Source organism: Clarias gariepinus, chromosome 14 (assembly GCF_024256425.1).
Source record: "Clarias gariepinus isolate MV-2021 ecotype Netherlands chromosome 14, CGAR_prim_01v2, whole genome shotgun sequence".
NCBI classification, from domain to species: Eukaryota; Metazoa; Chordata; class Actinopteri; order Siluriformes; family Clariidae; genus Clarias; species Clarias gariepinus.
In genome coordinates this window covers 8468736-8481841 of record NC_071113.1, presented here as the reverse complement: position 1 = coordinate 8481841, position 13106 = coordinate 8468736, and the positions used below count along the sequence as shown (strand labels likewise).

The window sequence follows — 13106 nt, the reverse complement described above, 5'->3', positions numbered from 1 at the left end:
TTGTTAAAAAATAATAATTAAAACCACAATTTATGATTTTTTAATGATTTCTACTTCTGTCGTTCCTACAGCGAAGCTACGTTAAAGTTTAGATGTCTACATATGGTACTTCCATACATTTTCCATACAAACTTTCTCCTGTATACAGATGAGTGACAAATGGAAGAAAAGTATTATTACTACTGAGGTGCTTTTTAATGATTGTGAATGAATATTAAGGCATGTTGGTATTATTACAGCTGTACCATAAGATCTGCTTTCCTGGTCTTATGGATCTTGTCCTCTTCTTTAACTTGCCACCGTGTTACTGTAGGCCGCTTTTTAGCGCTTTTAGTACTCACTAAGGGAATGCAACTCATTTTGGCTGCATATTTCCCACACTCTACCCAAGTCATATGGGTCCTGGGATGATCATTTGCTGTTTTTCCTGTCAACAAACCTGCTGGGAGTTGAGCTTAAAAATGGTGGAAAGAACGAATGAGGGCCAAATGAAACATCGTTTCAGTACAAAGTCAACACATGGGGACAAGTTTTATGGAAAAAGGAGACATTTTCCTGACATGGTTTGGGGTCAATTGCTGCCAAAAACTTCCTTGCAAATGAATACACAGTTTCCCCTCTTCTGATTAAGAGGGGTCTCAGTCCACTGTACAGGACAAGAGGACTCGTGAATGGGTTGATTAAGATGAGAGTAGAGTAAACCAAATGCTGTTCCTCAGAGCTTAACCCAGTTGAACAGTAAGAGATGTATTAGACAGGACTCCAATACCATCGCCAAAACACCAATGTAAGGGAATATCTTTTGGAAGAACAATCTTCTTCTGTGGATTAGAGATCCAGATCCATGTGCTGAATGTATGCTAGATAATGCTCAATATATAACTAGTATACATTACATTGGTTTTCCGAGTTGTATGTGCCTGATCTAAGGTTTTACCTGGTAAAATGTTCAAGCAAACTGATGACACCGTAACCTGATGTGTGCCTCCCTGGTAACGTAACTACCCATTGCAACATCTAACCATTTCCTCTGATGTCTCCTCTCATTTCTGCATTGCTGCAATTTCTGTCAAAATATCTGTTGTTCAACATTCTTTAGCTCCAATTCTAACAAGATCCCTTACAGTTCCATTCATCAAGTATAAATGCGTAGCCTTGGTGAAAGAGACCATTTTTGAAAGAGCGAGTTCTGACCAGTGTACAGAAAAACCCCTTTCGTTTATTTATATAGATTTACATCTTGTAGTTTTTTGGTTTTTAGAATCGCACAAGTACCTTCGGTCGGCTCTCACATTTACACAGTGTCTACAGATTATATGTAATTAAAAAAAACATGTCTTTGAGTTACTGTCTCTATTGCTGCTGGATATCTGGAATTTCCCTGGGGATCAATAACATCTTTTTAAAAAGGCACAACATCTTCTGGCACAAAAAAAAAAAAAAAGACATACCACGTTTTGTTTTGCTTTCCACACAATAACCACAAGTTTTATATCATTTAGTTGTGTGCTAATGGTTGTCATTTATTTGGCAAAAAAAAAAAAAAAACACGTTTGAAATTGTTAGCAGCTTTTCTCATCATGTGTTGTACAGAACAGCCACGGTTATCTTGTGAACAAAATAGGAACCTGCTCGTTAACCACACTGGACAGGGTAGACGTGATCGAACGGACGTCCAGCAATCAATACAGAAAGACACTGAAACTACTCTCCTGTCCATTAGGGAAAGATTTAAAGCAGAACCGAAAACATTTGTCTCAGACAAGATACCAGGACATGAAATGTGTTACTCTATTCCGTTAAGTGGAATATTTTTGGAGAAGTAATAATAAATAAATCTAATGAAAAAAAAAAAAGAACTGATTATGGAAGTTCGCTTGGTGGTTATTAATGGTTGAAAAGAGAGAAATTTTTATCAAAATTTATGTTTCTTAAAGAACATGCTTTACCATGACTTGGGCATTTCCTAAAACCAAATAGTGTTTGTTGTTTAAAAGAAAACAAACTAAACAAAAAAAACATTGAGTGCAAGTGTAAAAGATAATACAACAGGTCTAGGTCTTAGCCAACGATGGAGGTCGGCACTACAACACTGCACCTATACCTATTAACCAAAGAAATAATACTAACATGTACTAATACCTTTGCACGCCCAGTCAATTTCTACAACCAATTGATTTTTACGACATCTTGGGTTTTTACGTCCATAATTTTTCTCTAAATGCTAAGCACGGAAACTGTTCCAGCATTTAAAAACTGCGGGACGTAGCTCACTTCATGTAGTGCTGAATATTTCTGCCTCTTATCAACATTAATGTACCACCGAGACCATAAGCTTAAAAAATATTCATATACATACATACATACATACGTATATATATATATACGTATATTATATATAAATAAAATAAACACACAGACTACAGGATCGATGCACAATCCTGACGAGGAAGGCACTGAGGAAGTTTGTATCACCGAAAACAGTCTTTTGTCTCCATTCGCTCTCAATTTAAAAAAAAAAAATTTAATTCTTCTTCTGAAAAATAAATCACTATTCTTTATAGAAAGCCATTTTGCTATTTATTTTTTTGTTGTTGTTTATGTGGATAGCTACAAAACTGCACTTGTCTTCAAATAGCTTCTCTCCTGCGAGTCGTTTTTTTCTGGGGAAAAATATATAACAAACTGCAGGATTTTCAGTTAAAGGGACACTTCTACGCTTGGGTGCGTGGGTAAAGCGAACAGTCTGGAAGAAAAAATAAAATAAAATAATAATAATAATAATAACAACCCGCTGGTTGGGGCAAACTTTAGATTCCACTCTGTCATGTAGGTCAGTCGTTAAACATGGTAAACTGGCTCAGTCTGAAAGCGGACGGAAATGTCTGTAACTTGTTCACTTTACTCCATGTTCAAGTAACGCACGGACGCAAAACGTCTACTGAATTAGCGGTTTTGTTAACGGTCACGTCGCCAAAAAAAAAAAAAAAAAAAAAGTGACCATTTTTGGCAGGTGCTAAGTGATGAAGGCATTCATTATTCATACTACACACACCTCGCATCCCATCAGCGCATCAGGGCTGAAATGCGGAGGGAATGCCTGTAGTGGCTGAGGAATGAAATGCTTCGGATGACGATAGTTCAGACAGACTGGTGGACCGGGACGTCTCGTGGCCGAGCGGTAAAGGGATTGGCTTGGTTTGTCACATGACCTGGCACTTAAGGCAAGTCTTTCAGAGTCTTGCTCTTCGGATTGAGTTTTTTTGTTTTTTTACAATCAGTCCGAGTCGATCCTGGTGTACTTCACAGTGCCCCACTGTATCGATCGCCACGAGAACGGGATGTGGTAGCTGCGAGGGACGACACCTTGCACGTTCCGCTCCAGATACTGGAAGACCTGGTACCACCAGACGCGGGACAGGAAGTTGCTCTGAGACGCTGCCTTGAGTTCCTGCGCGATCAGAAGAAGAGTGTTAGGGGGAAAAAAAAAAAATAACTAAAAACTGTAACCTTAAACAAAACTAAAAAAATAAATCGGTATTAATACACCATACATAATTCTAACAAAATTGTAAGTAAATATTCTTTTATCTTTATTTACATGCTAACAATGTACACACATGCCTAATATTTGAGTATCTATCCGTGCTATCTCAAAAAAAAAAAAAGAAAAAAAGAAAACTTACCGACTGGTTGGCCATGGTGTGGTACCACCAGAAGAGGCGAGTGGTGATGTAGTAGGCAATGACTACGTCTATGGTGTAGTGATCATGAGCGAGCAGGATGCAGAACAAGCCCACGCCACAGAGCGTCCCACACGCCCAGTGGTAGTACCAGAAGCGTCTAGGAGAGTCTGTAAGACACGGAACGGAGACAAAGTGTTTCAAACCAAGCGAACCTTCATTTCTTTCCAAAAAAAAACAAACCAAAAAAATAAACAAATGTGACACTATAGCCTAACTTAAAAACCATCTTCTTACACTCTTTAATGAAGAGATAGGTGAGGGTCAGCATGACCGTGTGGCCGCTGTAGAGGTAGTCCCCGCACATGTGATGAGAGCCGGTGATGGTTAAACCTCCGCCGGCGAGCATCTTCATCACCCGCCACATCTGGGACTGCCAATCTCCGTGCAGCTGTGACACAGAAAAGAAAAGTGTGTCAGGTTAAAGGAGCTGGTGTCCGTGAGCGATTCTGACGACGAGAATTTCAGCCTGTAATATCTGCTCTCAGATGCAATCAGTGTGAAGTACTTTAAATGAGGCGTTATATTCCTGTCAAAACAAGTGGGTCATTTTTTTTGACAAACCTGACATGTGTTTATTTGTTTAAGAACAGGTCGTGATTTATTCAGCATAATTGCCTTTCAAGTTGTTACGGCACGATGGAACTAGTTATCTCCTGTTATAGGGAATACAAGTGCAGATTTGTAATACAGAGCTGTAAATCATAGACAGATGCTTTTTGATTTTTAGGCATTATGATTTTTTTCGATTCAAGTGTTTTTCCCTAAAATAGTACAGGCATGCGTGACCCGCGACCCTGCCTACACATAAGGGCAGTTATTATTTCTTAATCCAAAACCGTCCAACATACTGTAACGGTCAAATGTTCATTAATATAGCTACATGGCAATACTAAATAATGCCACAAGGTGGCACTTATTTTTTTATTTGCTTAACTAGGGATAGATGCATGCACTGAGCAAAAAGAATTATTCTTTAGTTTGTGTATAATCAGTGTTGGGGGACGTTACTTTTTAAAGTAACTAATTACATGACAAAATTACAGACTTGAGTAAAGTAATCAGTTACATTACAGCGTTACTTTCTAATAAAAGTAACTAGTTCTTGTACTTTTCCATTGCAGAAAATAAAAAACTCCTTTGAGATTCCTCATGCATGTTGTTTTAGTCAAGACCTTTATAATTATTCTACCATCATCACTCAGCGAAGTTTGGCCCATAATCTGTTAACTACTAACGGAATGACTCCTGTCTGGCTCACATATTATAAAAATTGTCTAAATAACGGATTACAATTTTGGAAATATAACCAAGTAACTGAGTACTTAAATAACGGACCTAAGGCGTTAGATTATTCGTTACGCCTGACACTTCTCCTGACACTTCTCATTCACATTTTATATACATAACGTGTAAATAGAAAAAAGTACAGAAACTCTTGTATTCTTAAAAAAAACAAAAAAAAACGGTCTTGTATGGAAAAAGTGTACTGAAGAGCAACACCCACAGCATGTCAAAAAAAAAAAAAAACCACCAAATAAAAAAAAGTCAGGTGTTTTAAATAAGTTGGTTGGTTTACTGTATATTATACACAAGTAATAAGTTTTAATTACTTATAACATAAACCAACCAAATTCCAAACTAACATTGAAAATACCTGACTTTTTTTTTTTTTTTTGCTGAGTAAGTTATGACTTGTGTAAGTTATTAGAACACAAAAGTCTACTGTCAGTGACTGTCATATAATATGTTGCAAACATTTCCTCCCCTAATTGGCAGTCCTCAGTAGTTCACTTATAGAACAAGACAAACTCGATCTTATTACAGATGTGAAACCTATCATGTAGAAACTTTCAACTACAGTAATGCAATATACATGGTGTTGCTGAAACAACCAAGGGCTTGGTCTTTCCAAATCAGCATTATTCTTAGCGAACTCATGAAAATTACCAACCGAAAGTCTTGTGCTGTGCAAGAAATAAATAACCAAAATCCCGAAAATCCTCCTTCCAACGTGCCTGAACATTTCTCTGGGGTGAAAACACTGCATTCGATTTACTAACACCAACGTTTACTGTCCGATTTATTACAACCAGATAAACTTCTTCCAGGTTTTGAAGTGGGTGTTCAAGTCAATCCGGGACTTTTGATTGTACAGAATAACAGAACACAGTAATGAGAGTAAAAACTCCCGTTATTTCTCTGTATAACCTTTTATTACTCTAAAGCGCTTTGTGCATGAAATGATTTTGTGTACACTACCCACAGACTGACACACATCATCTGTACATTTTCAAGGATTCAGGCATTCCACTCGCTCAATGTTCTGTCTTTCTTTAAAATGTTTGTACCATTCAAGTGTTTTATTGTGACTAAGAGTCTCGTCACCGTACTGTGTGTGATGTTAATTTATTCTTTAGACCTTAATTTACGAGACAAGTCCTGGTTTGACTTGAACAACCCTCGTGTTAAAAACTACCAAAGATATCTAGAACACTGAAATGCTGTGTAGCTCGTGTTGTTGTTTTCTTCTGCTATACACTCCAATCCAGCAGGTGGCAGTATTGGCACCAACGATCCATAAACTCAAAAGAAGAAGAAGCAATACTCTCGCGAAAAATGAGTAGTTTATTTTTAAAACATTAAGGTTTTGTGTTGTAAGGCATTAAAGTACAGCAATGTAGGTTTTCCTAAAAAGTCTGAATGTTTTTCTTTGCTAAAAGCTTAAAGACGAAATGTCCAGCTTTACTTTTGGATGTCACAAAGCGCTGATTTTGGAGACTTCTTCCAAAAACGACTATAAACAAACATGTTTTATTCTTGTTGCGGTTGAGCATCTATCAGTCAATTTCCTCTTTACGTTACTATAAAAACAATGACAGAAGGAGTGTATTAATATGAAGTGTGAATTGCACAGCAGCTAGAACTGGTATCAGATACAGAAAATGAATCCACAGTTTACTGTAGTGTTTCGTTACTATAATGAAAAATAGTATAAAATATATACATAATGTACGATATTACAACAACGTTCAGTGGCCTTGTTTAAAATCCTCGACTGGGTATGTTCCTCATTCCATTGCATTTCGTTTTCTCACTCTTTCTATCTTTATCTCTTTTTCTCTCTGTCTCTCTCAGCAGGAAAGCAGGATGTGACGCATGAAAACGTCGCCTATCTGGTGATGAACGTTTATCTGGTGTCGCTCACTTCCTGTCCCATGTGGTAGGTGTGTAGTCCATGCTCTGTCTATTCCCTAGTGTCCCACCCCGAGTGACTCACTCACACAAAAACAGACCACTGATACCAAAACACAAGCCGGGGGGTTGGGGATCACCATGACGACGCTATCTATCACACTCCAAAAAAAACCATCTCATTTCCTTGTTAAGTCGACTTGCTGAAAGTTAAAGAATGAGTAATATGAGTGACTCCTGTGCTTAGGGGTCCGCACTGTGTTTGAAGCGACGCCGCGCTTCAAATGACTTTAAATTCATTTTTCAAATTCATTTAAAGTCCTGAGTGTGTTGTTGCGTTCTGACAAGTTGATGACAATACTGCAGACATCTAGACTGGTTTCTAAGCATGTAGCCTGAAACAGGATTCAAAAAAAGAAGAACTGCATTAGCACCTTAAAGTTCCAATGAGCGGACAATTGGGCAATTTGATTCTGCGCAACGTGTTTCAATTCTACTAAGAGTTACTTAGTCAAACAAACATACATACAGGGGAACTGTATTTCAATTACCATTGAACATAAAAAGATTATTTAAATAATGTTTCGTGCTATTTATTGTTTTAACCATCAGATCAGAGCGATGTTTTTTTTTTATCTGTACATTAATTTTATGCACCAGTGTTGAGTTAGCCCTGTCTGAATGCATGCAGTCTCAGCGAGCCTCTCAAAGTCTGAAAAACTGTTTTTGGTGCTTATTAAATATCTTCCCTTCTCTGCTATTTCTTTCCATTTTTTGGGGCGAGTACATTTTCATGATTTTAAATTATGGATAAATGTTTTAATTTTTGTGCTTGAAGAAAGGCTACTTTTGCCATCTACCTACAGGGGGTTGGACAATGAAACTGAAACACTGGCCAATTTAGTGTTGGAGGTTTCATGGATAAATTTGACCTGCCTGGTGGCCAATCTTCATTGCTTTCACATTTCACCAGTAAGAGCAGAGCGTGAAGGTTTAATTAGGTTTGCACACAACATTATGGCTGAAATATCAGAGTTCAAAAGAGGACAAATTGTTGGTGCGCGTCTCGTTGGCGCATCTGTGACCAAGACAGCAAGTATTTGTGATGTATCAAGAGCCAAGGTATCCAGGGTAACGTCAGCATACCACCAAGAAGGACGAACCACATCCAACAGGAGTAACTGTGGACGCAAGAGGAAGCTGTCTGAAAGGGATGTCCGGGTGCTATCCCGGATTGTATCCAAAAAACATACTCGGTGCAGAAATAAATGTGCATCTCAACTCTAACTCTAACAAAACTGATCGTCAGGAGCTTTTAATACCATGGGATCTTGGCCGGGCTCCTTTAGCCAAACCTTTGGTCACTCACGCCAATGCCAAACGTCGGTTTTAATGGTGCCAGCAGCGAAAATCTTGGGCTGCAACCAATGTGAAACATGTATTGTTCTCTGATGAGTTCCACATTTACTGTCTTTCCCACATCCGGGTGAGTAATGGTGTGAAGTAGCCCCAAAAAAGCATACCAATAGGTGGATCAGTGATGGTTTGGGCTGCAATATCATGGCATTCCCTAGGCCCAATACTTATTCTAGATGAGCGCATAATGAGAAATGTTTTCCTCCACCAGCATCACGTAGTGACCTGGCCACTATTCTGCAAGAAGAATGGCTCAAAATCCCTCTGGTCACTATTCTGTCATTCCCAATACGAATTGATGCTGTATTGGCCGCAAAAGGAGACCCTACACAATACTAATGAATTACTGTAGTCTAAAACGAGGCGTTAAAGTTTCATTGTCCAACCCCTGTATATTATTAATATAATTATTATTAATATTTATATATTATTATAAATTATTGATAATAATAATGATATCGATAATAATGTGGAAAGATATATATTTTTTTTTTTGAGCGAAAGTTCAATTAAATAAAATTTTATTTGTATAGCACTTTTAACACTTGTCATTGTCGCAAAGCAGCACATTAAGATATGAGCTTCACTGAAAGAACTCAGCATGTCAAGAATGTACAATGTCAAATAATTTTGGAGAGATGAATATTTTCAAAATTCAGCTTTTTCTAAAAAAAATGAGCCAATTGTAAATTAAAATAATTCCACATTTATATACAAGAGCTAATGCATTTATTTGATTTTGTATTTAGATCACATGTATGATTTGTATATAAAACTATGTACTATTTTTACCGAACCACACCTACACTTTTTTCTGACCATGAGTCACTGTGAAAGCGTTTAAGATGACCAAGCTCCACCTCGATGCGCTTCAGCGAGGAGTCCCTCTAATTACGAGCGGTGATGCATTTGTTACGTAACCTTGTGTGAAAGCATTTGATAATGATTGTGTTTTTAAATGTACGACGAGCCCAGGCACAGATATAGTCTGATACACATTATGGACTAGACACTGTTTAGATCTCTGATGTTAAACACAGGCATCAGTTAATGTGTATGATCGGAAAGGCATGTCACCGTTATCAGGAGGGAACAAGAAATAAAAAAATAAATAAGTCTGTGTGGGCAAGAAAGTTCGGATTGAACAGGAAGTCTTTGAGGGAGAGAGAGTGAAGGCCCAGATTAAGGTGGAGGCCCATCAGGGAGGGGAGACTTTCTTTATTTCAACAGTAGAGAGAAAGATTACAGAATGTATTAAAGTAGGCGGTAAACAATAATTAAGGGTATGTTAAATATAATGCGATATAAAAAAAAAATGACAAATGAGGTTGAAGTGAAATTAAACGATTAATTAAATGATTGAATAAAACAGATATTGTAATTACGTTTTACCCCCAGTTTTAAATGCCATGGATTTTCAAACAGCCATTGAATTTACTTTTAACTTATTTCATAAAATATTGATATTTTATATTTTATGTAAGATTTTCATGTACTAATAAACGTCTTCATGTGAGAGATTAATTTTAAGTTGTCCAACAGACCTTCCTCATAAAACTCATAAAAGGAAAAAGTTCAAGGAATTAGATGCACTTAGGCCTCCATTTCCTTTACTTAAAACTAGGATTCTCTCTTAAATGTTGGTACCCAACAAGCTAAAGGAAAATAAAAAAAAGTGTCAGGATCTAGCAAAACCAAAAGATCGCAATGCATCATTATTTTAGATGTAAACCTGTTTGCTTGGATAGGATGAGCTTTTGAGTACTAAAGAGTAACAAAAAAAGAAATGCAATGTCTCTAAAAGTGCATCAGTATCGGTACTGCATTGCTTGTTAACTTGTAAAGAAGATTTTGTCATACTGATACCATCACGCGCGACCATGTGAAATTATAAGCCTGGAGTGGGATGTTTGCGGTGAGGAACAGACGACATGAAATGACAGCAATCTGGATCCATTTCGCAATAAAAGTTTGGCAATCGAGGAGAAATAAGAAGAAGGGGAAATAAAACAAGTGACCTTATAGTCCGTCTTACAACACATAACTCAGAGCGACAAGCACATTTCTAACAGCACACAGCAGCGAGCCACGCTGCAGTGAAGACGGCTAGTGGACAAATATGCTGTGGAAAAAATAACTAATGGAAAAATAAACTCACTACTGTTATATATATAGGTCTGCTTTTTATAACCGTTTTAATACCAAATATAGATGGTGCTGAATAAAGCATTTAGTTTATATTAAATAAGTAATCAACGGGAATGATGACCATCACTTCCATCCTTTATTGTCATTATTATATTTTGTTATTTTTTAAATTGTAGTTAGGAATTCAGATTGTGCTTATAAGATTTCCGGACATTTTACCCAACTTTTAGAACCTAATACACATCTCTGAATTTCTTATAAATATCAGGGCTGCGTGATTATGGCAAAAATCTTTAGCATGATTCTTTTAATCAGAATGCAGATCATGATTATTTAACTTCTTGACTTTGGAAACAGGCATTTCTTAACTTTTTAAGATTTAATCCAGCTGTTAAACAAATTTAATTCTAGTAATAATAATAACGCAATAAATGGTTTGGGTTTTTATGTAAGAAGCAAAAGTGCACTACCATAAAGCAAATGGATGCAAAATGGAAAGCAGTACAAAAATCGATTAATTTGTTTTCACAACTCTTGAGAGGCAAAATGGTAATTGAAACTCGATTAACTGCACAGCCTTCCTAAACCTACATGACTTCAGCTTGAAACAAACACGAAGACAGTTCAGGGTTCACGACTGCGTTCAATTAAGCCAGGATACAAAAGACCTAATAACCTTTTAACACTAAATCTGTAAGCAGATCAGAGGGGTTTCAATTGAATAATAATAATAATAATACGACAACAATCGTTTAGGGTTGGTTATAATCATAAAAAAACAAAATGTGTTCGAGTCAAACCAGGATTGTTGATTGTGCAGAATAAGAGAACACTGTTGAGAGAGTAAAATCTACCTTTATATCTCTATAATGACAGTATTTCAATAATATGACTCGGATACCATCAGTGTAGAAAGTTTTCTCAGATGCCATTATCAAGTCTGAAACAATGGCCTCCCAAGAACTCCTTTAAAAGTTCCTTTTCTTTAATTTCGAAAAAAAAAAAAAAAAAAGCCTGTATTGATCAACGGCGGCGTTCTGCTTTTACAGGACAACACACGACCTCATGCTGCCCTATTGCACCACTTGGACTTGCACAGGAACTCAGCTGGTAGTTATTGCTACATCCCTGTATAGTTCTGACTCACTCAAATCCATTTTTACATGTTTGGCACATAAAAGGAGTTCCTGGGAGGCCAGCGTTTCAGTGATTGTGGCTCCGGTGTACTGAGAAAACTTTCTACCTTGATGGTGTCCAAGTACTAGTGAAACGCCGGGATAAGGGCATTAGTGTAGCTGCAGAATATATAGGGAAATTAATGGAGTTTTTACTCTCATTGATGTGTTCTGTTTTTCTGCACAAAACGTATGATATGCAAAACATAAAGGGAAAGACTAGTTTGGGACAGAAGAGGTTTATATAGCTTTTGTATTTTGTTGAATTTCAATAAGAATTATAATAATAATATATATAGATAAAGTGTTCCTGCTCTTGGTTTAAGAAATTGTCAAATAAATTTGTACCTTAGGTGAACACTTAAAGTGCATTCCTGGAACAGGCAGAGTAGTGATGTACATGGTGATACATCGGTACAGGTACAGTGTCCCTACAATGAAAAGGAACCGCCTCCCAACAATGGACCTGCCAAAGGAAAGACTGATGTCACCACAAAACCTTTTAGAAAATCCAAAACCTTTTAGAAAACCTTAAAAATAACACTTACTTGTGTTTCAAGAGACTCCACTGTAAGATCCATAAAATCACCAGAATCATCCCATTAATCTCGCACACAGTAAAAGCCCACTCCACACGGTCAAAAAAGTCAAAGAACTTATCCGGCAGCGGAGGGCTGACCTCCTTGGGAGGTACACGTTCATGGACTACCGAGATCATTACAGTGGTTAAAATGAAGCAGCAGATGGCATATAACAAGGCCATGGCAGTTTTGCCCCACTCGGTGGGAAATGAAGAGCTGGGTGGCCCGGGGATTTGAATCCGCACCACTTCCTTATGGAAACCGTTGACCAGGCCGTTGCGCATGGACTTACTCCCGTCGCCGGCGGCATGGCCGTTAGCGTGGCCGTTCAAGTGAGTCTCCATGCTCGGGTCGATTGCGACCTCGTCCTTGGGCCACTGCGCTGTTTTCTTCATGTCTGCCCCCTGCCCCCCGCCCCCCCCCCCAGCGACCTGTAGAGCAAAATGAAGGGACCAGTGCAGAGCGCTAAGGGATGCGCAGTGTTTCTCCAGCGATGCTCATCATGCAGATGTAAGAGGGCTGGAAACAGCTGTAGGGGGAAAAAAAAAAAGTTTGGGATGTCTGGATGTCAAGTAGATGTCATCTCCTACTCCACTGTTCTGCCTGTAACATAAAAGAAAAAACAAGAACAGTTAAAAAACAGAATGCTTAAGGGGTAGCTAACCGAATGCAATAACATGCAGCAGGCTAGATAGTGTAAAAATACAGAATAAAAGACATGAACAAGTTTCTCATATGGCACATTATTGGACATGTGATTCATAGGTAGACTGTCGATGCAAGCAGATTTTATCATCACTGCAATGATATATTTTTTTTATCTCATTCATTTCTACAACACTGAACAC

The 13106-nt window shown here is 37.8% G+C and overlaps 1 protein-coding gene across 2 annotated transcripts in view; it reads right to left on the bottom strand.

The window, feature by feature from the left end:
* Positions 1-2415: 2415 nt before the first annotated feature.
* Positions 2416-13106, bottom strand: part of sgms1b (sphingomyelin synthase 1b) — a 32091-nt gene continuing 21400 nt past the window's right edge. For both annotated transcript variants that reach the window (XM_053512250.1, XM_053512251.1), the window contains exons 2-6: positions 12226-12861; positions 12026-12143; positions 3981-4134; positions 3687-3853; positions 2416-3451 (exon numbers count right to left, since the gene is read on the bottom strand). In XM_053512250.1, the coding sequence (XP_053368225.1) occupies positions 3278-3451; positions 3687-3853; positions 3981-4134; positions 12026-12143; positions 12226-12653 (1041 nt within the window). In that variant the 5' untranslated portion in view covers positions 12654-12861 and the 3' untranslated portion in view covers positions 2416-3277. The remainder of the gene's footprint in view (positions 3452-3686; positions 3854-3980; positions 4135-12025; positions 12144-12225; positions 12862-13106) is intronic.